Here is a 26,607-nt window from a genome sequence, read left to right on the forward strand (position 1 = left end):
GAGAGAAAGAGGCTGCTTTAATAATTGATAAAGGAGCCATGTGTTTGAACTGGAAATACGTGGTTGGCTCCATTGCTTTAACTATAGTGACAGTGAAGGAAAAATGAATCAATTCTCCTATCTCATCCTATATTACAGAAAATTTATTGAAAATACTAATTCCAATATGATTCACAAATTAGTAGGCGAAAAGAATGACGCACAGGAAGAGCCTATTTGAGCATATCCATCCTTAAATATTTGATTTTTATTATCTTTAGTAAATAAATTTGATATTCAATTAATTCAATTTACTTATAATTTTATTATAAAATTAATAGAGTATAAAAGTATATTCATATTTCATTAATTTTTTTACTCAATTATTTTCATTTTTTATAATCCGTATCACATTTCATTAACTTTTCACTCATTTTCTTAATTTTTTAATAATTTGTACCAAATTAAAGTAAAATAAATGTGGACCTTTTTTCGATTTTCTTATACATTCTTATTATCTGTATCGAATAAAACTAAGATAAATGTGAATAGATGGATGGTGTCTTCTGTTTAGGGTTTAGGGGCAATGAATTATCGTATTCCATCCACTAAATAGTCACTAAAACTGTTTCACTTCTAAATTACAAAAGTATAATAAAATACATCATACATAAAGCCAACAATATGGCAGCAGCAAGCCTATTAAATTTAAGAGTGAATTTTAAATTTCTTTCATAGAAAGCATTTTATATAATATCGTTCGATAAAGTGAAATAACATTAAAAATGGCATACTTTTGTAATACTATGATACTATCCCCTCCCTCCGTCCCATAAAAATAGAGACTTTTAGGATATACGGATTGTAATGTATAATTAATAAGATAAAAGAGATAAAAAAAAGTAATTGAAGTATTAATAGTGAAAAATAGGACCTATCTCATTAAAAAATAGAAATAGACTATTTTTATGCATGAAGTGCATTTTCTATGAACTAAGTTGACTGTAAATTTAATTAGAAGACTTCGATAGATGCTGAAGTTTGACATAAGTATTGGCTCTTTGAAAATTTTAACATCTGATAAATAACGTTCATTTAGGTCCTAAAAAAAACATAAATGTTCGTTAAGTGGTGAGGTCTATTACCGCCCCTAATTAAACAGCAACAATATTAGAATCCCATTAATTTAAATCACACTAAACATATATATCTTGATTTTCTCGTATACAGGAAAATGAACATTTGTCTGTGATTAATTCGGACACAATTCCATGTTTTGTTCTTTTATTCGGTTCCTTGATTAAGAATATTCTTAAGCATAATGCTCAAATGAATTAAACACACTTTTTTATTCCACAATTTCTTCTTCTTTGACAGGTTGATTGGGCAGTAACAGTATACATCAATTAATTGGAAAAAAAAAATTACACACGTATACGCTTTACTAATAATCCTCTTCGTCGCCCGCCACATCATCAGCCAGATCATCCGCCACGTCATCGGCAATATGATCCTCAAGGGCTTCAAAACCTTCGGTGAGCGCGATTCCACCCAAGACCCCTGCAACCGCACCCACAGCCAATCCCGTCCCCATCCCCCCAAACTTGCTTCCCTTCTTCTCCTTCCCCTCCACGTATCCCTGCTGTGCCCCACCATAGTAACTACTCTGCCCGTACCCGTAGCTCGGAGGAGCTCCGTACACGGGATAACCAGACGGCGGGGCCCCACTGTATGGCCCCGCGTATGGGTACTCCCTGGCCGCCGCAGGGGGGTACGGCGGCGCATAGTAAGGGTCCGGCGCACGATAGCCCGGCTCGCGGACGCTGACGGCGACTTCGAGCTTCCCCTGGGGGCGGCCGGAGGGGCGCGTGAGGGGGAGCGTGCGGTCGGCGCGGCGGCCGAGACCGACGTCGTCGACGAGGTCGCGGAGGGGGAGGCGGGCAGAGCCGATGAGCGGCTTGGTGTCGGCGGCGGCGTCGGCGTGGACGATGTCGATGTGGAGGGTGGAGTCTTCGACGGGGGAGTCGAAGGGGAGGAGGAGAGTCTGGTCCCAGGTGGGGGAGGTGTCGCCGTCGGGGGCGACGTGGGTGGAGGACTTGGATTTGGGGTCGACCCAGGCGACGGCGTAGGGCTTGAGGCTGCCGTGGCGCCAGTTGACGTTTTTGAGGTCTTTGGCGGAGGTGATGGTCACCTCCACTTGGTAGCGCCCCGCCATGATCACACACTTCTTTTGTAGAGAAGAAGAAGAAGAAAGAAGCTTTGATATTTGGTGATTTGGGAAATCATAGGCAGCTTCAGCTATTTATAATGGGATTAGAAATGGAGATTGCATAGGTAAGTGCTAGATTATTCCATATCTTTCCAATTCAAGTGGCTCGAATTTGGAAATACTATCCTACCCTTTCTAAGTCATTTTCGTGTTTATTTTAATTCTACAAAAATATATGAACACACCATGTTATTTTTTTTATATTAGGTGGAAAAAGAATAAATAGAAATAAATATCCTCTATTCCAATAAAGTCGACTCACCTTTTTTTATCCAACCAAGATGACTAATTATTTTTTTAAAAAAATAATTAGTCATCTTGGTTGGATAAAAAAAGGTGGGTCGGCTTTATTGGAATAGAGGAATATTTAATTACACACGATGCGGAAATGTTTGAAGGGCTCATTTGGACATGAAAATGAGTATTTGAATGAGACATAGATACTACATATTGAGATGCTAACATGAGATCCACAATCAATTGCAGTTATGTTATCACAAAATATATCTAACACACTGGATGGAGGAAAACCAATTTCAATCGACAATGATCAAAATTACAACACTTGATCAAGCCACTCCTCATTCATTTGAATTCTACTTTTGCGACTACTCCATCTTTTGTTTCTTGCTTCTCTAACCAATTAGATTTCCTTCGACACAGACACAGCTGAAATAATCAGTTGTGGATCTCTTGTCCATTGGAATGGCATCCCAATACATAATTTTGTGTTGGAATGTTCCATTCAAGGTCCTCAGCGGCTTTCAAATGATCAGCTTAGGGGGTCAGTCAATACATGATTTACCTTACAAACCTAACTGCATAAACTACTCCAAGCTGATTATGGCCCTTTTGTTTGATTTTGTTTTATTATTTTGTTTTTATTCGAGACAAATGCTCAATCCAATGAAAGTGGCGAGCAAGATAAGTCCGTAAAAAACAAAAGACCAAAGAAATTTAGTTTTATTATTGATTCATATTGTTGTATGTAGTTTTTGTTTTTTTTCTCCGTTTTGGTTACTCTATGAAGAAGAGAGTCGTATGTTCAACGTTTATTTAAGTTTAATTTCCAATGGGGAATGAGGTAAAAAATGAGAAATTAATAAATTTACATTTATGTGAGTAAATGCTCGAGGAAGATTTAGCTAGGCTAGGTTTGAAAACTCTCAAAAACAACGTGGGGAGGGCTGTTCTGCTTTTCTTAGAATACAAGGCATGTGTGGCACTGGAAAAAATTGTCAAATCTCATTATCTGAGGGAGTTTCAATTCACTTGATTATTAAGTGGACTTTTGTTCCCACATGGTCACACTTTGCTATTTTGGTTCGTCCCACAATAAGAGTCACACTTTAATTTTACTATAAATGATAAATAGGTCTCACGTTCCACTAACTCACTTAAGTGACATTTTATTATAAAATCAATATAAAAAATGGGTCTTATATTCCACTCACTTTTCCAACCTACTGTTCTTTACATTTCTTAAAACTCATGCGCACAATAAAAGTGACTCCTACTGTGGGACAAATGGAGTATTTTTGTATTGACTCTTCAAGTTTATATTTTTCGGTTTATATTTTTCGGTTTATATTTTTCGTTGGAACCATTTAATGATATTCATTTTCATTAAGCTTAGAATTCTAATTTGTCTGTAAGGATTTTTGTAAACAGAATAGAAAAGAAAAAGGTTTTCCTAAACAACATAAAGCAATTAATGAAACTACAAGAAAATTCAGAGTCTACGAGAAAGACTAAATAATTACGTTTAGTTAGTAAAGATCAACTTTTGAATAATAGAACTAAATAAGACCGGCTAAACAATTATGGTTAGCATAGTTAGACTATGTTTTCACGACATTCCGGACTCAACATGTGAAAAAACTCACATGTTGATGGAAGAATGAATGAAACAAAGAAGAGTCCATGCATGCTTTATTTTTTCACTTCTCTGCATTCACCCATTAATAATAGTTTTGGTTGTAATGGGAAGTTGCTGTGCAAATCAACACCATTGGATTAAAAGATCTAACGAGCTCCGTTTGGCATTTGTTCTACGTTTAAGAATGGTTCTACGTTTAAGAATGGTTCTATCTTGATCACAATCCTATATATATATATATATATATATATGACCGTGATGGCATTTAATAATTACTTATGGGCTACGGATCATATAGGATTAATTTTTATGTTTATAATTATTGATTTGTTATCATTTTAGTTGGGATTAAACTTTAATGAGTAAATATCGATTGTGCCACATTTGGGTTCCACAAGATTTTATTAGTCTAACTTTTGAATTTGAATGCTAATATGATGAGTTTCAATGGCGTAGCATTTTGGTTAAGTTATTTGAATCTTGTCTGCATCTCATCAATAATGAGTCTCAATAATATTTTTTTAACAAACGCATTTGTCCATCATACAATAAGGAAAGTCCAAATGTTCGGTATTTTGCATCCAATCTAGGAGTATAATTTATCTAGAAGTGTAATATATCATTTTATCTCTATATACGAATATGGTCTATTGTAGGAGTATATAATTTCATAGTACAATTTTAAACAAACATTCACTAGTAAATCAGCATCACTAATATTTAAAGTTTATTCCTCAACTCAATAATAGTACTAGTAAAGTTCAGATACGATTATCTAACTAAAAAAGAAATCATTATCACTACCAATCAAGTACCAGTGCTAAAGTGAGCTATATCACCAAATACTTCAGAGATTTCCTGCCTAAACATTACTACATGGTCAAAAAAAAGAATCGAAGGCAGTGAGCTCCAATATCATCGGATAATCGCGAAAGCTGGGGAAGATGATGAACATTGAAACATCAAGAAGCCCTGGAACAAATGTTGGGGCTACAAGAAGTATTACAAAAAAGGAAAACCTGACTAGCTTTGTATTGTATGGATAGAAAACTAGCACTGCTGCTGTATAACTGGGGGCATAGATGAAGACTGCAAAATGGTTAACGTTTGACCCATTGGAAGCTTTTCCTAGCTTTCGCTTTACCAGGTTTCTTCCTTTCCACAACTCTTGAATCTCTCGTCAGAAAACCAGCTGAAGAGACATCAAAAACAGGATTAGAGGCAAAATTGTCCCGACCACAATTTAAGTTGTATAGGGAAATGTTAGAACTGCAAGTTGATCGCTAAACTTTCGCACAATTGATGTGGCTTCAATATAACAGGGCGTGCAAATGATCAAACATTGTAGACAAGAAACAAGAATCCGGTTTTAGAAGTTTTACCTTGTTTCAGAGGAGGGCGCATTCCTGGCTCCCAGTTTTGTAATGCTCTACTGATGCCCAATCGGACTGCTCCAACTTGACCTGCAAAGTTCATTCATGTGTTAATCTACAGAAAGGGAACATAAATTGGAAATTCATAATTTCCTCAAAAAAATATAGTATTACTAATAAAGTAGTCTAGCTGATGCACGTCTGGTGACTAAACTCAATGTTTTTTCGTATGCAAAATAGCATTTGAAGGTCAATGGTACTCTGTCAAACTCAATTGCATTTCAATTTTAATCTGAAGATCTAAATGGCAACAAATCACACAATGCAGGTGGGAAACAGAACAAAACTCTTAACAGATATGCCAAAGCTCAAAGAATGATAGCAAGAGACTGATTAGCATAATGAAGCACTCAGCTTAAGTAAACCACTCAGCTGAATTCATCAAAACATGGTGACAAAAATAACATTTGCTATATAAGGGAGGTTAAGAAAATAACATCAGAGCTCTGTAGTCCAGAGTATGGTAGTATTCCTTAATCAGAGGATATATGTATTGTATGAACTCAAATTCCAAACACTTAATAAAAAGTTTGATCAACAGAAATCTAGTGCTGACCTGTAGTGCCACCTCCTTTAACAGTACAATTGATATCCCACATGCCCAATGTTTTCGTTTCAGAGAAAGGCCGAAGAAGAGCAGCACGGTGATCAAGCATGGGGAAGTATACATCAAACTCTTTGTCATTCACCAAAAAATACCCATCACCAGGCTGAAGCCAAACACGAGCTATGCTGCATTTCCGTCTCCCTGTTCCATAAGACTTCCCCTTCTCGTCTACTTTCCTGACGCGTGCCTTGGCAGCTTCCTCTTGTTTTTGGCGCTCTATTTCAGCTCTGCCAGAATTTTTAGTATTCTTCTCATAACGTTTCTCCTCTGTTTCAGATAGAGGCGGTAATCCTTGAATGCCTTCAAAGTCCTTCAGGGCAATTAAACTATCCAGCATCTCATCTGTTATCCCAGATGCCAATATAAGGTCACCAAATGAAAGATCCGAACCTGCAAGAATCAGCACAATAAGTGAACAATTTTCCAGAAAAAAGGCTTCTCTACCGATGCCTCCAGTAAAAGGAGGAAAAAGATAAAATGTTAACTTGTTCTCTGGAAAAGTATTCACAGGACATAAAGACCTTTATTCTGAAGAAAATTCAAGATTGTAACTAGTTATCAAAAGCCCTCAACATCAGACAGGCATCAACTATAATGTAGCTCTGCAGAATTAAGTTGAATTAAACAGCACACGCTATAGCTGGGGAAATTTTTTTACTAATAACTCCTTCGCCAAGGTATGGAATATTAATCAACTTGAGTAATATTCCAGGGTTTGGTACAATTTCTTGCACCTGTCGACAGGAAGTGCATTGAGGAGATAAAGCAGTTAATCCCTTTGTACTCCCAAAATATTCGACTCTCTAAGACATTTATCTTAAAATGATGGAACATTTAGAACCAGTTGACTCACAGTAATCCAATTTCAAAATTAAATAATTGAAAATCATTATATCAACAGAGAAATCACCAAGAGTACATGTGAATTGCTTCAACTTATTATCTGATGAGTTTCAGGAAAGTAAATTGTTAGCTAAGTAATGGCCAATTTCACACAAAATGTCAGAAAAATGGAGGGCACATTGTTACTTTAATGGAAAAAAAAACACTAGGACTAACCATGAATCCTTTCAACTGCAAAATCATAGTATAGCTATTTCAATTCCTCAATACAAATAAATTTGATCAAGCAAACAGGATAACTGAAACAACATTTAACATAAAATCCAGCCTCAAGAATCTCTATAGATCAGAACCCAACATGTCACAATCAACAAAAATCAAATTAATTTTAATCTGGATATATATCTCAATTATAAACACAAAGTAACAACCTTAAAACACCATCATCCATCCATCATGCAAACGATAGAGAAATGAAAAGAATAGTAACCAAAAAAACGACCTTTGAGAGCATCAGCCAAAGCTTTGGCCTTGGCTTCAAGCTGTTTCTCCTCCTCACTCTTTTCAACGACCAATCCCACTCCATCTCCTAAACTAGCAAGCCCCATTTCTTCGCCGTCGGCTTCAACGCCGCCGAACAAATCATCATCCGGGTGCTCCTTCCCTTCCCCTGAAAAACTCCACGGTGTATAATCTTCAGCTGGCCCCTCGTTGTCCCCTTCAGCAAACTCCCGCGGATTGCCGGGATCCATGGAGAACACGGAGTGGATATCTTGGTCAGTTTCCGATGACATTTTCCAGAAATCGGTAGTTGATGTGGAGGAATCATGGCCTCCATTGCTCCCTCTGGTGGAGAAGAATGAAAATTGAGGAGGACGAGGCGATAAAATGCGATTAGGTTCCGGGATTAGGGGATTTGAAGCTACGAAATGGGTGCGGGACGAAATTAGGGATAGACATCGATGAAATTGTGCAGATTTGGGAATAAACCGAGCAATCATCGTTCTGTGTGGAAAGGAAGTAAGAAAGGTTGGTTAGAATTTCGGAGGGTTTTTATAAGGTTTAACTAATAGTATTATGAACTTAAACCCATGATTTTTTAAAATAAACTAATAGTATTATGAACTTAAACCAATGATTTTTTAAAATAAAGGGTGTTCGGTTTGGAAGATTGTATCCGAGAATATGTAGTCGGTTTGATTTATGAGATTAAATCGCACAACTCAATCATAGATGGATAATAATCGGATATTTAGTCATAGCTAATCCCCAATAACTAAAATAATCTTACAACTCAAACCTAGATTATATTTTAGTATTATTTTATCTTGAAACCGAACGCTACCTAAGTGTATATAACTAATACTCCTAGTAGTACCTTTTTAACTGTTAAATTTAGGAAATAATTATAAATCATTTTAAAATTAAAATACGTTAGCTAAATCTTAATCTTATGAAGACATTTGTGAATAATGTATATAAATTTATAAATTTTTTCTTACAGATTTCAGCTTCCATATTACACAATTTTTTCTAAATACAAATTAATTGGATAATTGAAAAATATAGTACTGGAGTATAACGCAAAATGTGATAATTTTATTGAAATCATAACTTAGAATTTGCACCTACTCATTCAGTAATGGTAGCAGCAGCCCCAAATAGAGGTAAGCTTATTTTAATAGTGAAACAAGAAACGCATGGCATAAGATGCTAATAATTTATACGATTTACTATTTCTTAATCCACAGGCTGTGGCGGAGGCAATGGATTGGCTTTTTTCCATAAACTACGTTTTGAGGTAAGTATCCGTCACTTGTACCCAGAAAATTAAACATTACACATGGGGTTGGAAAGTCTAGATTGGACAGAAAATTCCAATTTCCATAATTTCTTGATAGAGTTAGCTACCATATGTTGAGACAAACTCGTGTTTGATATGCCGCGTTGCTAACTCACTCTTTTGGTCAAACTCGTGTTTGATACATCACAGAAAAAATCAGATTGGTTCATGATATGTCGAAAATACCCTCGTCAATATTTAAAAAATTAAAATCTAAAGTCAGTACATAATTCGCATTCTGTTGTGGAGGGAAACCAAGTAACAAAATTTTTTGTCATTCTATTGTGGAGGGAAACCAAATTTCATCTCCCGCTGAAACACCAGTATTGTACATATTATTTGCAGACTGACTTCATTTGATTTTCCATCTTCATTTATTTGTCGCAGACTCAGGCTCTCTCCATTTGCTTACCAGACGACCTACCCCTCGAACCGATATCGGGTAAAAAGTCGTTAACGTCTTCTCTAAATCGTGAAGTATTTATTTGCAGACCCCCTCCACTTGTGTTTTGCTTCATTGTGGATTATATTGATCTGTAAATCGTGAAGTTGATTTCTTTTGTCGAATGAGTTCAACCTAGGGGTAAAGCGAACAGAAATTAATAATGTGTGGTTAACAAACCCACCAACAAAAATTATAAAGACAAATTCTGGTGTCTTCGCATCTGCTAACCAAAAATCTCAACTCACCACGCGGACACATATAATTTGGTAATCCATTACAAATCTTTATTGACAAATTAATGGTGCGAAAATAGTTACAACACTAGAATTTGCAGATCTGTAAAATTCGAGTTACAAATAATCGAAGGGGATCTAAATTACCTGATTTTGAATTACCTGGTCAGCCATGGAGTTCGCACCTATGCCTGCTAATGTGACCAGCGTTGTTGTGATATGCAATCAAACCCTTTCCTTGAAACAACTCCAGTCGATCGGTCGGCCGACTCCGTCGTTTGGAGAATTATTTTGGGGTCTTCCTCTAATTTATTTTGAAACACAGAGGTTGGTGTAGAAATGAATTCTGATTAAAATTTAGGTATTTACTGCCATTATTGAAGGGCAAAAATGACCACTTATGACAATTTTGAATTTAATATTAATTTGTGTTGAGTTGGAAAAATGTATCTTAGTGGGGAGGAGGGATACTCGAATCACACAAAACGCGGTAACAAACCTTAAAAAAAGCGGGGCAAATAAATAAACCCGGGTCGGCCATGTAGTTTTTAATACATATCAAACACTGGAATAATCCGAGAAAAGAGGCTATATTTGGGTCTTCCCCATGTATCAATCACGCCCTAAGGGAAAGACGTTAAAATGGGCAGAGGCAGCGGCAGTGAATAGGTGACAGTGGTTTGATTGCATTAGGCGACTTGAAATGAGTCTAAGAATACTACTAATATTTTGTGCAGGCAATGCTCTTGGCTCTAAATGCATCATACTTCTTGAAAGCCAGAGGCCACTTCGTTATGATAATTAAGGTTTGTCTTGCCAATTGTACTTGTGTAGTTGATGACATATAAAGATCACACGTTACAATATTCTTTAGATCAGGGTGTCTTACAATGTTGTTTAGATCAGACTTTAGACAATATTGAATTGGGCGTGTATAATTGGACAATGTTGAAAACAGCTGGTCTTCGAACGTGGCTCCTAGCATCCGGGCTGATGTACTTTTACAGCTTCCCACAAATATGGTGACGTATGTATGACATTGATGCCATATTAACAAATACTAACAATCTTAACGACAATATCAACAAATTGAGGGTCTGCCTAGCTATTTAATTTCAAATAAATAAATAAAGATAGAAATTGATAGGTAAAGAAGGTTGACATATCGTACGCTATGAAATTGTTCAAAATCTGGGCTCCATATATAAAGTGGACAACCAAAGCTTGCCATCTATTGCTGGTCCAATTGCAAGTTACGACATGTTTTTTCCTACACTTTCAAATATAGAGCATGATGAGTTATTAAATGTTTTACTCCTTTTTTTTCAATTTTATACCTTTTTTTAATCTTATTTGAAGTAGCATATTTTTAAATAGGGTAAATAGTAGTATAAAATTTGGTCAAATTCTGATTTAATGCTACTAACTTCCATAAATAGTCAATTAATATATCGTAATTTTAATATTTTTCTCAATTATCCCAAAGCAAAAAAATTTCATCATGCTACGTTTCTGAATTTATCAACGTAATGCGTACGTCATGTAAAAATTAAGGACATAATTGACTAAATGTATTAAATGACGACATTTAGATAGCCTAATGTTTCGTTCGCATGATATTTTTCATTTGCCAAAAACATGCATAGTTTCTTCCAAATTATAAACTATGAGACAATTAAAAAAATATATTAAAATTAAAATAAGATAGAATTTGAGAAAAAATAGTAAAATTAGTATTAGTGGATTATAAGATTTATTCTTAAAATAAAAAGTGTTTATTTAAAAAAAATAAAAAAATGAAAGAATATTTATTTTATTCTCTTCTAAAAAGTAAATGATGCGCCGAGAGTTTACAATCATATCATCACACACTTGTATAACGAGAATCATGATAAAAGGGTTAGGTATAAATTAATTGGGTGGTAGGTATAGAATAAATAATTTCAGATACACTATTTACATAATTTATGCTTTCTCTATCCCATTAAAAATAAACTTTTTCAATTTATTTTGCCCCATTAAAAATGAAACGTTTTTTTATTTTGGACTGTCCATTAAAAATGAAATATTTTCTTAAATGAAAGTAATATTATCTTTATTTTTTTATTTCTCTTACTTTACTTTTTCTTTTTATAAAATAATATTACATAAAATTCTATATGTTAAATTTCATATTTATTAAATGGAGGGAGTAAAAAATTATATTCCCAGCCACAACGCGTAATTGTGGCGTGCGATCGTCCAATGCATGTTGAAGAGGGAAGATGATGATTGATGTACAATGTGGTATGGTCGTTTAAGTTTTCAAATTTTAAATTCTTTTCTACTGTGATCGTTTCATTAATTTAATATTTTTTTCTTTATTTTTCTAAATAGACGTTAGGGCTTCCAAATCACATCTATAAATTTTTAAATTTTGAAATATTTAATATTTAATTAAATAAATTTTAAAATTCATTTCTTTTAATTTTATAAACACCACATTAAAAAAATGAAACTAGTGATTACTATTATATATCATAAATTTATTATGTTGTGGGACCATGATTTTAATTGTGAATATTTGAGATCTATCCTCAAAAGTTGATAGTATAGCTTGTATAGATTTGATCCAGATTTGTGGTATGTTTTGGGGTGTTAGGTTTGTAAAATTGTATCCAAAAATTAAAAATATGTAGTATCTTAAAATTCTCGCAACAATATATTTCACACTACTGAAACAATTTCCAATTTTACAAAATTTGTATCGACCAACCATGTATGATGTAACGTTGAAATTTATACTAGAGTATTAAAAATGACAATTTGCGTAATCGTGTAAATTTTAGAATAGTTAGATTGGTTTTTTATTAGCAAGTGTTTGTTAAAACTCTTAAATTTTGTTCCACGTGGATTTGATGATAATCATAGCTCATTTATATAAATATGGATAATCTTTCCTTCATAAGGCTTTTTAAGAAGTGAATAAATAGACCGATAAGTTAATTTGGCTGGTATTTCCGTATTCTTGATAGAACATTTTTTTCTTTAACCATTTTAAATGGGTAGTAGTTAGGACTCATTAACACAGTATATATTTAAAAATTGAAATGGATGCGTAGTTCCATAAACTATTAAAGTGATATAAGAACTTTACTCACCTTTCTCTTTGGGAGAAGAAAAGGAACATAAATAAAATTCGTACTATATGGCAAATTTGAAGGTTTATTTTGCGAAGTAAAAGGAGTAAAATTTGTGTGTATAAATGTAGTTAAGATTAGTTTTCTTCTTAGTCCGAGAATCTAGTCCGGATGTTGCTAATTTATCATCGTGTTGTTATTTTTTATTAAACATATCCGTTTACAATGCAAGACATGTTACTAGTTTACAACATAGAGCATATCAATTCTCTTAAATATCTATAACATTTAAACAATTCACTAGTGACTGGAACAGAGTCACATAAACAGAGTATTTGGCTGCCCTCGCCCGTCCTAGCCCAAGCTCGTTCGAAACCCGAACAATGACCACACGTAGTCACAAACAAAACCAATAATCAACACTAGTACTAGTATAACAAACACCCCACCAACACCAATTAATACGAACATCACCTTATGGAAGTATTCACTCCGATAAACACCATTAATTCTAAGCCATCGATGTCCATGCTGCAAACCAACATTCACACGTTAATCTTATGATCCATCTATAGACTCTAAAAAAAGGGCTCTGATACAGTCTAAACCGAAGAACTCATCCCAAAAGACTAGCCAGTTAGAAGTGAGAGCACATTTAGTTTATATAGACCACACCAGTTGTTCTCACAACCGATGTGGGAATTGAGTCTGTAACAGGCTCACTCACCAAATAGAGATGGCGCCGACTGAAGTGACTGCGACGTCAAGACCACCAGCCAGAACTATGATGCTCATCATATACCAAACCTCAAGGCATAACATGACAGCAGAGGCGAGCGACAGCCTGACAAACGCCCAAATCTCCCTAAACGCATCCCACGAGAAGCCCTTCCACCCATCCTTGCAGAAACCTACCACATAAACAAACTGGGAGATCGCAATCAACCAGCTAGAAACATCGCACGCAAGAGCCGCACCGGGTGTTCCCCACCCGAGTACAACGATAAAGAGCCAGCACCACAAGACATGCCCCACAAGAGTAAGGGCTGCAATCCAAGCGATGACGTTGACTTTGCTCTGGGCTTGGAGAAACTTTTGCGCGGGAAATATGATCGACAATGCAAACATTTGAGGGATGGTTAGCATAGTGAAATAGCCAGCAGGTTTGGCAATTTGCTCAGGCTGTCCCAACAGCATAAGAATAGGAGTAGCAAATATGTAGAGGGGCGCGAGGAGAATGCAAGTTGCGAAGAGGATGATCGCCGACCGCTGCATGTAAACGCCAAGCATGTGGACTTGTCCGGCCCCGAATGTCTGCCCACACAGTGTCTCAAGTGCACTTCCCATTCCCAGCTGCATATAATCATCATTTGAATTACATTTACACTAACCTCAGTACCTCAGACACAAATCACTATACTACAACACATCGAATATGCTTCACAATATCCTAAATACTACCTTCTTCCACAAAAAAACAGTCATCATGTTTTTTTTCATTCACCAAAACTAGTCTCTATCTATTTATAGTAAGTTTTTTTTCTCTATAATGAAGTGGTTCCAGAATCTCTCTATTCCTTCCAATATCCTAAATTAGACTATTTTTGTGGACGGAGTTACTCCCTCTGTCCGCGATATAAAGTCCTTTTTTGCCATTTTTGGGATTTATGTGTTTTAAAGTCCCATTTGTTATTTTTATTATTATTTTTTATTTTAGGTAGGTGGAGCCATTATTCAACTAGCGCATCACACTCATAAATTAATATAAAACAAATATATAAAAGTAGGGATCATACTCCACTAATTAACTTTTTCATTTTACTTCATAAATTCAAACAATTTCTTAAAATCCTTACTAATTCAAATTGGGACCATAAATAGCGGACGGAGGGAGTAATATTATTAAACTCTAAGGCCATCCACATCCATGTCTCAATACCGTCTCATCCCTTTACTATTCATGGTCCCACTGCACTTTTTACCCCATCTCTTAACTAAGAGACAGCACCTGCAACCCTCCATCTCTTAACCATCTCATTCTTTAACTATTCATCAATTTAATTTTTTATTTTTATTTCCAACAAATTCAATTAATAATAACACACTTCATTAAATAAAAGAAAATTTCAATTTAAAATCCTAAAAAATAAAAAAACACATAATTAAAATCTTTAAAAAAATAAAAAAGACATAATTTAAAATACTAGAAATTAAAAACTGCACACTTAAATTATAAAAACAACTCCGCCGACGAATCATTCCCCGAAGGCGGTGGCGGTGCACCCAAGTTAGATGGAGGCGGAATACCAAGTTGACTTGCCAGATACTCAATGCCAGCAAGATGAGCTTGAGATTGGACGGGCGTCATGCGGGAAGTGTCAGTCAACGTGGCGGTGAAGTACATGGACATTAGGGAGGACGGCGGCCCTTAGGAGCCCGCCTGGCTTGATTCGCCTCGGCCCCTCCCTGCTCGAGCTCTAGCCGCCTTCGCCGCCTTGTTCCCTTGCGGCCGAAGTCGTGTACCGGAGGACACCCCTTGCATCGGATGTCGGGAACTCAACCTCTTGTGAGACATTGCCTTCCCTGCTCTCACTAGATGAGTATTGGCCACTTGCTGTGTGCTTCGTGCGTTTCGAGCTCGAGCCCGTGCTTTGACTGGACACCGCCAGCCCACCTATCCAACTCTTTGACCGACTGCCAAACATCGGCATGTTTGAAATCTTTTTTGGTGTCGACTTTAAAGACTCGCAAAGTCGCTCTCAGAATGTCGGCTCCACTTGCTTCGTTTTGGTAATTCTCCGCTTCATTCTTGTATATCCCATAAAAGTTTTTGATATCTCTGTCGGCTCGCTCAAAATGACTGCGAAGCATCTTCAAGTTGCGGCGGCGGGTCCCCTTCGGCTTTTCCTTGTTGTATACGTCGGTGACCTTATCACAAAAACACTTGCGGGCTTATTGATTCCCGACGATAGGATCGTACGACGTGTTGATCCAAGTGTCGAACAGATCCATTGTCTCCGCGGAGCTGTATGGATGACGGGCTTGGTCCTCCTCCTCGTTTCCTCATCATCTAGCTCCGGTCGGAAGGTTTTCCGGAGTATGTTTGTCCGGAATATTCTCCCTAATTTGGGATAATCCCTGCGTTTGCCCATACCTCGGGGCGGAGGGACGATAGTATGCATCAACTGGAAAAGATGATGTTTGGTACGCCGGCGTCGACGAGCCTTGGGTGCCCGGCGACGAACTGGAACCGGAAGCACCCAAAACATTGTACATGCCCCCCTGTCGACAAACGCGTTCAAGTCGAAGCCACCCTCGCGGCCGGAGTCTCCGTCACCGGACATTTTTGCAGAAATTGGAGAGGAAAGAGAGATGATATGATAGTGATAAGAAGAAAAAAAGATGAGAGATGTGTGTTTGTGTGTAAAATGAAAGAGGTAATGAGAGTATTTATAGAATAAAAAAAGAAAAAAAAGAAAAAATTTACCATTACAAATGGTAATATTACCGTTTGAAATTTTTAATTTATATATATATATATATATATATATATATATATATATATATATATATATTTCAGAAAATAGAATTTAGAAAAAATTATTTATTGCGTCAGCATGACGACGCCCACTCACGGGCCGGCGAGTGGGCGTCACACCTCGCGCCATGCTCACCATGTGGCGCTGGTGCGTAGCGAGCTGACTCGCCAGCTTCATCTCCACGAAGGGCCACGTGACGGGACGGGAGTGCCGCATCGCTGTCTCGATGCAGTCTCGTCTCGCCCGCATCGAGACAGTGATGCGGGTGCCCTAACTGCTCAGTCCAGTTAGTAGTAGCTCTTTTTACAGCTATGCAGAAAAAATAATTGTGTATACAATAAATTAAATTAAAATAATATTATAAATCAACAACTACGTCCCAATCCAATCCTTCCACATTCAAACATAGACTCTAAAATCTAGTAGTACTAAATGATTTGAATCACACGAGTCTGAGAAAGAGGTAGAAATGCAATTTAAGGAAATATTGGGGAGGAAATTAAGGAATACTAGTTAAGAACTAACCAGAAAGCCGAAAGCAAAGTTACCGATGACGGTGGTAGCAATGGAGAAAGCGGAGAGCTGGACATCTCCGAGGTGGCCGACGAAGATCGTGGAGACGGAGTTGGTCCCGTACTGACACAGAATCTGAAAGGCTATGGGGCCGTGTTAAGAGCCTCCTGCTCCTAGCGTGAGAATTCCGTCCGAATTCACAACTGTAACACCACAATTCCGGCGCCCTAGTTTAAGGGTCGGCGGACAAACGATAGGGCTGGTGCGGAGGAGTCTCCGTCGGCAGCGTTGAGAGTTTAAATCCGTTGATTAATCCGGCGCCCAAGTCTTGGGTCGGCGGTGATCTTCGGAGATAGAGCTGGGCGCAAGAATGAATCTTGTCGGTAGCGATAGATAATTTTGGATTCTTGATACTCCACAAGTGAGCAAACGATAATGATTTTATTAATTGGATGAATAAAATGATAACAATCTCTCATATTTATAATACTCTAATACTACTACCCTAACTTATTGAACAAGAAACAAATATCTAAACAAATATGGAAAAGATACGGTAAATCAAAATATAACTAAATAATTGGGAGATAGGATCGTATCAACTCCCCCACGGTTGAAATCCACCTTGTCCTCAAGGTAGGAACCATAAAACCACGAAGAGAGTTGAAAGTAGAAGCTTTGGCGCAGTATCTCCTCCTGGATCAAATGCCCACCGAATAGTTCTGTGTCTCCCTTCATCATTTCCACCTAAAATCACCAATAGAGAACCGTGTTGGGTATAAGATATGGTGGACACCCCCGCCACATTGATGTCGTGATAATTCAACGCTAAGATGAAAAGTTTTGCCACACCTCCATGAATGCTCAAACACGGCGTGCCATTTCCCAGAGGAATCAACCTTGCATCGGCGTCGAGCGACGATAATCGAGGATTCATACTTGTAATATTACTGACATTCAAATCCACATAGACACAAGCAACTACGGGCAAATCAGTGTAAGCACCATCTCCTTTCTTGCCCCAACAATTTCCAAGAACATTTTTGGATGACACTTGAACAACATTGAGTGAGGCGATGACCTTCTTCACTTCATCAGTGTAATCGTCCTCCTCTACATAGTCTAACAATGCATCTTCCTCCTTCTCTTTACTCATATCGGGGCTGCACGATGGGTAGATTTCATCAAAAGATGAAACTTGTTGGTCTTCGAGTCTGCCATCTCTACCTTCCCTAGATCCCCGATTCTCATTAGGCAAGCCACGATCCATGAGTTTCTTTGCTACTGTCTCTAATATGGAGTTCTCTGAATCACAACGCTCCTCCTCTAATATGGAGTCCTCTGAATCACAAAGCTCTGCATCTAATATGGAGTCCTCTGAATCACAAAGCTCCTCGTCACCGTCTCGTGTTGGCGAATGCATGTGAGTAACGACCTCTCCATAACATCTGCCCTCATCTACCTCACTCCGAAAGCGATGCGGCAGTGGAGGCTGCGACAAAGGTCGGAATTTTACAAACCCACGAACAATGGGATCCACATGTGTTGGTGGTTCATGTGACGAGTAGTCCGATGTGGGGACAGATCCCGATGGAAGCTGAGAAGGGGGCTGCGAAGAGGAGACCCCTAGCTGCCCTCGAGGCCCCCGATTCTGCCAAGGCTGACGCGAACTCGTAGGCGTTGTCGATGGCTGGCCACGATCTACCTGAATGTCTGCTAACTCCAACGTTAAGGCCATCGCGGCTGCAAGCGACGAGGGGCGATGTAACTGCAGACGCTCCTGCATGTCTGGTTTAAGGCCTGCGACAAAGGGTGTGAATAACTCCGATTCCGGGACCCCTTGCACCCTGTTGAGGTACCTGTCGAAAGTATCATGATATTCCCGCACTGTTCCTGTCTGAGTAAGCTTGGCGAGAAGGCCATAATAATTCTTAAAACTCTGCCCGTCAAAACGATGTCGTACATCTTCCAAGAAATCCTGCCACGCGACGAAATAGTTGTTTGCGCAATAATTGAAAACCCACTCCGCCACCGGCGGATCAAACAACATTACAGCGTAGTGCAAACGCTGAGCGTCGGGCATCATAACGTGGTCGAAGTAGTACTGTACCCTAGACACCCAATTAGTTGCGTCAGATCCGTTGAATCGGGGTGGGTGCATCTTAACCCACTGCGGTTTCTCATAGCCCGCAACGTGGGATTGGTAACAATGCGGTGGGTCCCAACACGAAGCGGGGCGGTTGAAATTCTGATTTCTGTCCCCTTGAATATCCCAGCCGGGGCCCGTTCGGCCCCTCTCCTCGCGGAAGCAAAAAATATGGTTTCTCGGCTGAAACCCTCTCTCCATCGGTCTCCTTCTCCTATTGTCGTCACACGGTGGGTCATCCCCGTTCGTTGAACCCGGTTGGCATCTCCAAGTCGCGCGTTAGCAAAGGGTCAAGGTTGTCGAACCTACGATCGGCTTCCTCCCTTCATACGTCCAACTTATCAAGTTTCTCCAATACACGATCAAGTTTGGTGCTGACGTGATCGTCCTGATGGTGTTCGTCCGTTGGGCGACCCTCTAGGTCACCGTCGTCCCTTGACGAACGATGGTACCCGCCGCCGCCGTTGCGGCCTCCTATTGGTGGGGGACCCCCAAACCTGTTAACTGGGTAAGAATCTTGGCGATTCTGCCCCCAAACTGATTTTCCGTTGTTGCTGTTGTAACGCTTCATGAGTACTGGATGAAAGCACCAGTTGTTAAGAGCATCCTGCTCCTAACGTGAGAATTCTATTCGAATTCACAACTGTAACACCACAATTCCGGCGCCCTCGTTTAAGGGTCGGCAGACAAACGATAGGGCTGGTGCGGAGGAGTCTCCGTCGGCAGCGTTGAGAGTTTAAATCCGTTGATTAATCCGGCGCCCAAGTCTTGGGTCGGCGGTGATCTTCGGAGATAGAGCTGGGCGCAAGAATGAATCTTGTCGGTAGCGATAGATAATTTTGGATTCTTGATACTCCACAAGTGAGCAAACAATAATGATTTTATTAATTGGATAAATAAAATGATAACAATCTCTCATATTTATAATACTCTAATACTACTACCCTAACTTATTGAACAAGAAACAAATATCTAAACAAATATGGAAAAGATACGGTAAATCAAAATATAACTAAATAATTGGGAGATAGGATCGTATCAGGCCGCCTATTGCCCACAGTTTCAGTGACTCCAAGCAGAATATTCTCCACCATGTTTTCACCCCTCTCGCTTCACGGTAGTCGCCACTCTCTCCGATCAGATCTAAATCGTCGGATCTCCGCTCCAGCAGCGCCGCCTCCATACGTGTTTTTGCCAAACAAAGACGGAGAAGTGAGTAGCTGAATAACTAGGAGGAGCAGAGGACACAACACATCAATATAGAGTAGCAGTGATATATGCATTTGAAATAATATGAAAATTAAAACATACTAATTATTAAAGTAAGATAAATGAAAAGATGGGTAGTTAAAATAGTGTTGTTGGACAGTAAAACATATATTATTATTAATGTTTAATGATTTTAGAATGGTATTATGGTATAGGTTATAAAAAATTACTGTAATATATATAGTGGACCTACGTACTTTTATGGGATGAAGGGAGTAATAAAATTTGAGTGAAATAATTAGTAGAATGTCATGTCTACTTGTCTTAAATAGTGAAAGTGGATTAGGACATTTATTGCAGAATAAAACGATTTTACGCATATATAGAAGGAATTTTTATTTATTTCACCACCATTATTTGGAACTCCTTTTATATTTTGTTTACAAATAAACAATATTGATTTAAACAAAAACATTAAATTAATGAAATTAAAGACAAGGCGATGAGCAAAATAATGAGATGCTCATATAATGCAACCGGAATTATGGAAAGCTACTGTGGAGAAACATCAATAACCACCTTTTATAATTTTTGAAAAAAAAACATCATGACTATACAAGAAAACAACATGTTAAAAAAATGCCAATTAGCAAAATATTTGATCATAAATTATTTAGCGGAGTGGGTACTATTTATTCTGATAATGCATTAAACATACATCAAGTACTATATGGGGATCACGTTATTCACGTATCAATATTGATGCTTAGTCCACGTAAGCGTTATTCTTTATCATTTATGCAATATATTTAATCGTAATGCTTCAAAAACTAATATTGTTAACATAAAGTTTTATAAGGGGATGATCAATTGCTAACTCACTCTCTAGTGGCTAACTATAACTAATTTAAAATAATAGGATGCTAGAAATCCAGTGGTCTAAAATTTGCCACGTGTAATTTTTGTTTTTATTAATTAAATCGAAATTGATAAAAAAAACTATCAAATTAGGGTTTTGGATGAAAATGTCAATACAGTGTTTTGAAAATATCAACACAATGCTTTGAGAATGTCAACACATTGCTTTAAAAATGACATTATATATGTATTATATTGATATATTTTATATACTATGTTGACAATTGTTGTTGTACGAAAAAATTTCAAATTTTCAAAAAAAAATTTAAATTTTGACATCGGAACATATGCACGTGAAATCTCGTTAGATCTTTATGAAATTATCTTTAATTTGATATATGTCGTGCGAAAAAATAATTTAAATCGAGAAAGTTATATAGTACATTTTAAAGTTATGTGATATTTTTCAAAAGTTAGTTACAACTAATTTGTTGTAAATTGACCTTAATACCTTTATTTACGTTTTTTGTTGATCGTATTGATATTTCAGGGTTGATGATCTAGGCCCTTGATTTGAATATCTAAGGGTTATTATTTAATTATAGTTAGCAATTAAGTATTGAGTTAGCAATATAAAACTCCCCTAACTTTATAAAATACATAAAATTAAATTTTAATTTCAATATTTTTCCATTTATTTGAAGTAAATGGGAAAGATGAGAAATCAAACTCTGATTTTTAAAAAAATAGGTTAATGATTTAATACATATCTTAACCTTTAATAATTTTACAATCCCATCATGAAATTTGAAATTTATAGATTTTATCTCCAATCTTTGTAATGGTATCAATTTTTATCTCATTTTTCAACTTATCAATTACAATCTCTTCAATTTATTCAAATCAATTGTTTCCTGCAATTATTCTAAAAAGTAATAGTCTCTTACTATTTTTTGATAAATATAACTAGTCCACCTATGATATGTTGTGTAACGACTCCACCTTTGGACTTGGAGTGAAGTTTCAATAATAAAACTATAAAAGTTGATACTTACGGTTAAAGAAAATGGTGTGCTATATTATTCCATGGTTGATAGGAATTGTTGATTTTTTGATGTGTTGACCTCCCCATTTTCGTATGCGTTCTGTCGTTTGCTCTACCTGCAAATTCACATAATTTTATCATATGTTATTGCAAGGTTAATTTAATTTCAATTTCACTTCCATAGGAAAGTGGATGAATTCAAGACATCCTGCAAACTAACTAACCTCTTTATTCCAGTTAGTTCTGTAAAGAAGCAGCAAGAGTAGTAATGTTTGTAAACCAACTCCAGCTATCATTCCTCCCCACAGTCCCTGTCACTCACACAATTGAGATACAAGATGTTGAATCTATTCATTTAAACTAGCTAGATTCATGAGGCTTAGTGAATAATTGTGTTACCACGACTCCGAGATTGGCCACATAACCGAGAACGTAACCAAGGGGTAGACCGAAGACGTAATAACATGCCAAGTTTATGTAAGCTACTTGGGCTTGCCATCCTCCTCCTATGGCCACACCTGCTTCATTTAAATAATACTCCATGTTTGTATTGTATGTGTAAGTGATACATATTTAAATAAGTGTAATTGGACCTGATATGACCGGTTGAATACTGTTGAGAAGCATGGTGATCCCAAGTAGGCCGGAGAGGCGAGCTACTGCGCGCTGCATATCTTGACTGTCGGTGAATATGAGAGCGATGTGGTTTCTAGTTGCAAGCACAAGTATCATGCAGACAATCCCTATCACTAGTGACTGCAGGAGGGTCACGTACACTGCGTATCTTGCTGCTCGAGGGTGCCCCATGCCCAACTCATTTGACACTCGAACGCTTCAAATATACATTTACATGACGACTAGAGTTGTGATCAAATGAAAGTCACATTAAAATGAGAATTGAGAACAATATCAGTTGTTGATTTTCGATATCACAAAACTTGCTGATATTCATGAATCTGTGAACTGATATTGAGTCAGGAACTAATTTGTTTTGTGAACGAATTGATATGGTTCTCACCTTATAGCAGCATTGACTCCTATGAAAACCATGGATTTCCAACCGTTAACATTCATGCTAAATCACAAGAAGAAATCAACCAGCCATAAACAATTAAGCATCCCATACTAATGTAAGTGAAATCATGTGATATTTACCATATCGAAAGTGAGCCAACGGCCGTGACTGCATTATCAAGATGACCAGTGAGGATGATGATGCTCATCATGTACCAAATCTCCAGGCACAACATAATGGCAGACGCCAACGACAGCTTCAAGAAGCCCCAAATCTCGTGAAACGCAGAGTGCCCCAACTAGTGAGATCGAAAGCCACAGCCGCAGCAGTGGCTCCCCACCCAAGAACGTAAACGAATAGCCAACACAGAAGGATGTGGAAAGCCAGAGAGAATGCAGCAATCCATGCAAGCCCAGAGACTTTGCTCTGTGCTTGCAGGAATTTCTGAGTGGGAAAAGTGATAGTGAGGGAGCAGAGCTGAGGGAGAATCATAAGGGTGTAGACTCCGGCAGGGGCAGCGATCTCCTCCTTCTGGCCGAGTAATCTCAGAATGGGAGTGGCGAAGATGTAGAGAGGCGAGAGGAGGGCGCAAGTCCCTAAGAGAATAACAATAGATCGTTGCATATAAACCCCGAGCATCTCAACTTCCCCGCTGCCAAACGCCTGCCCGCATAGGGTTTCTAGAGCACTCCCCATGCCAAGCTAAAAAATTTGGTATTACAAACGAAACAATAGAATTCATCCCAAAAGACTAGTCAAAGTCAAACAGTCTATGGAACAGGACATTGAGTCTGTAACAATATGTAACAGAGATGATATTAATAATAATAAATATTAATATAAACTGACCAAGAAGCCGAAGGCGAAGGTGCTGACGACAGAGAGGGCGATGGAGAAGGCGGAGAGCTGAATATCGCCGAGATGGCCAACAAAGGCGGTGGTGGCGGAAGTCATTCCGAACTGACAGACTATCTGAAAAGCGATAGGGCCGCCGATTCGCCACAACTTGGCCGACTCTATGCACCAGAGCCTCCACCATGACTTCACCCCTTTCACCGCCGCCGCGTAGTCTCCGTCGTATCCGATCAGAACAACCTCGCCTTCAAGCAGAGGCGCCTCCATCCACAGTCGTTTCACTCAGACTAAATTATCTGATTTAAAATAGTTTTATGTGTGGGTGGATAGGCACTACAAGTCCTATAGAATCTCTAACAAACACACACTAAATAACAATGCTTATTTTCCAGCTAAGCCTTCCTACTAAAATCTAAATTCTGGAGGCATAATCATCTAGTGGGAGTTCAGATTCCTTGGAATATTTTTCAGTTTTCATTAAATATCCAAAAATTCTTTATATTTTTTATTTTAATTTGTTTTGGGGGATGAGGATTTTTATATGAAGGAAATAGTAATTATTATATTTTCCTTAATTAATATGGGTTGATTAAGTAAATTGAAAATTTAGTTAAAATAGATAAAATTTCATTATCTATTTTGATGACAGAGTTGTTAATTGTTTGATGGAATTCCATTCTTAGAAGAAGAAAAAAAATAGAATAATGACAGAATTTTGATGAAAAATAAGAGAATAATTGAAGAAGATGGTGATTCAAGGGTGTGAAGGAAGAAGTTTGGTGATTATAGGAGGGGATAAGACAGGGTAAAAAAGAAGAAAAATTGGGGGGGGGGGGGGGAATCATTATATACTACAATAATCACAGCATATCCAACATTAACCAAACAAATATCATTATCAAAAAGATCATTTTGGATTTTCTTGTAATACCACAAATTGCATATAACAAAATTTGGACATGAGTCTATTCATATACAATAATCACAGCATAGGAAAACACCAACAAACATACGAAATTAGAGTTGTAATGTACTAAGCTTGTAGTAGTATTTTCTCAACCCGATTTTAAGCAGTAATACAATATCATGGTGAAGGATGAAACTAACTAACTAAGTTTACTATACTTAAAGTTGACAATGTTCTGTCTGTGCAATACCAAAATTGTGCATCATTTCAAATTCGACGGATTCTGATCAATTTTGTGGTTTTAAAAATTGCAAAGATTATAGTATCTTTGATGTGTCGATTCAAATTTAAACGAAAAGCTTAAAAAAATTATGTAATGAAACACAATTATAAGAAATTGAATCTGCGGAATATATATGTATCATGCTATTCCACTGGAGTGCCGCAAAATAAAATGCCACTTTTTCTATCCTTTTTTTCAGTGGCCACTGCCCTCTATCGAATCCCAGACATCATCATTTCCACTTTTTGCATTTGTTTCAAACATAATTTTTATCCATTTTTCATCTTTGTTTTTCACGCTACAGATTGAAGTTATCATTCAGCTTGACGGTTTGGAATTTATTACTTTTTAGTTTTCTTTGTAAGTTTATTATTGGGTAATGCTACGCAACCATACTATGAGTCTATGACACAACCATACTATGACGGGCCATAAAATGGCATTTTAGTAAATTTCTGATTCAAATATCTCATTTAATGCTCTAATAACTTTACGCTATTACTCTTTCTATTTCCTTTCTATTTGGTTATTGTTGTTTTATTAATTCATCTTCTCTAATTAGATTTTAACATCTCTTTTCTAGATTTATTCTTTTTTAAAATAAATTCAGTAATTATTTTACACTGATTTTTTAATTTATGATTAAAATATTATTTTAAAAAAATGTTTTACTGCTATATGATACTAAAGTTGAAGTCAATAATAATAATTTATTAGTTGTGATACTATATATTTTACGTCCCACAACAAGAGTTATATTTTGCCATTTTCATCCGTCCCTACACTAAATGGTAAGTAAGCCTCACAATCCACCAATTTATCACACTCACGTTATATTATAAAACTAATATATACATATATTTTTATGTAGGATCCACATTTCACTAACTTATTCAACCTAATTTTCTTTATATTTCTTAAAACCAGTGCTTAAACCAAATATGACTCCTATTGTGGGACAAACGAAGTACTTATAACTCCCACTGTCCCAAAACTAAATGGTAAGTAAGTATCACAGTCCACCAATTTATTACACTCACATTTTATTATAAAACTAATATATACATATATATAGGGGAACATTAAGCTCCTATTGCCCCCTTAGTGTTAAGTTCCAACTTAATATCAACCATTAGATTAAGATGTTGGATGGACTAGATGATGATGAGATATCTGACTCTGTGTTACATTATTAGGTCTAATTGGTACATTATAAGGGTATAACTGTAAACACATAAATTATATCAGCAGTTTCAAAACTGCAAATGCGAAAATTACGTGGTTATTTGGAGAGACAATTGACATATCCCTCATTCCATTCTCTTTCATAGTCGCGACTTCCTCACTTCTCCCTTCTTCCCAAACCCTAACCGCGTCGTTTTACATCCACAGATCAAGAAAAAATCCTGATTCGTGCTGCAAGGATGACGGGAAATTGAACCAAAACAAACTATGATCTTGTTCTCATCATTCGAGGGTCGATTTTGCTATTTTGTCACAACCAGACGTCGCCGTTTGTATCCGTAGCCCGAAAGCAGGTAAAATTTCTAATCGAAATCCAATGATTGAACAATAATTTCACTTCTT

At 37.1% G+C, this 26,607-nt stretch overlaps 3 protein-coding genes and 1 pseudogene across 3 annotated transcripts; all 4 read right to left on the minus strand.

Moving 5' to 3' along the window:
* Positions 1–1,309: 1,309 nt before the first annotated feature.
* LOC121750393 (protein SRC2 homolog) lies at positions 1,310–2,304 on the minus strand. The gene has a single exon (XM_042144922.1). It carries the CDS (start codon positions 2,192–2,194, stop codon positions 1,424–1,426), a length of 771 nt encoding a protein of 256 aa, XP_042000856.1. The 5' UTR covers positions 2,195–2,304; the 3' UTR covers positions 1,310–1,423.
* A 2,515-nt stretch (positions 2,305–4,819) lies between these two features.
* LOC121750225 (30S ribosomal protein S9, mitochondrial-like) lies at positions 4,820–8,039 on the minus strand. The gene is made up of 4 exons (XM_042144717.1): positions 7,513–8,039; positions 6,117–6,557; positions 5,510–5,590; positions 4,820–5,319 (listed from the first exon to the last, which is right to left on the minus strand). The coding sequence occupies exons 1-4, from the start codon at positions 8,009–8,011 to the stop codon at positions 5,228–5,230; spliced, it is 1,113 nt and encodes a 370-aa protein (XP_042000651.1). The 5' UTR covers positions 8,012–8,039; the 3' UTR covers positions 4,820–5,227.
* Positions 8,040–13,120: 5,081 nt separating this feature from the next.
* Positions 13,121–21,036, minus strand: LOC121751133 (annotated as a pseudogene).
* Positions 21,037–21,905: 869 nt separating this feature from the next.
* On the minus strand, positions 21,906–24,170 carry LOC121751132 (protein DETOXIFICATION 35-like). The gene is given in 8 exon segments (XM_042145851.1): positions 21,906–22,076; positions 22,185–22,271; positions 22,360–22,478; positions 22,554–22,792; positions 22,979–23,035; positions 23,116–23,263; positions 23,266–23,677; positions 23,825–24,170. Coding segments are annotated over 8 exon segments (1,422 nt in total). The 5' UTR covers positions 24,098–24,170; the 3' UTR covers positions 21,906–21,989.
* Between the last annotated feature and the right edge of the window lie 2,437 nt (positions 24,171–26,607).

Source organism: Salvia splendens, chromosome 10, assembly GCF_004379255.2.
Source record: "Salvia splendens isolate huo1 chromosome 10, SspV2, whole genome shotgun sequence".
Lineage (NCBI taxonomy): Eukaryota > Viridiplantae > Streptophyta > Magnoliopsida > Lamiales > Lamiaceae > Salvia > Salvia splendens.

Coding starts and splice junctions, on each gene's coding strand:
- LOC121750393 (XM_042144922.1), bottom strand. CDS start 2,194: ATGGCGGGGCGCTACCAAGTGGAGGTGACCATCACCTCCGCCAAAGAC.
- LOC121750225 (XM_042144717.1), bottom strand. CDS start 8,011: ATGATTGCTCGGTTTATTCCCAAATCTGCACAATTTCATCGATGTCTA. Junction 5,591..6,116: donor TAAAGGAGGTGGCACTACAG/GTCAGCACTAGA, acceptor TGAACTTTGCAG/GTCAAGTTGGAGCAGTCCGA. Junction 5,320..5,509: donor GCGCCCTCCTCTGAAACAAG/GTAAAACTTCTA, acceptor ATGTCTCTTCAG/CTGGTTTTCTGACGAGAGAT.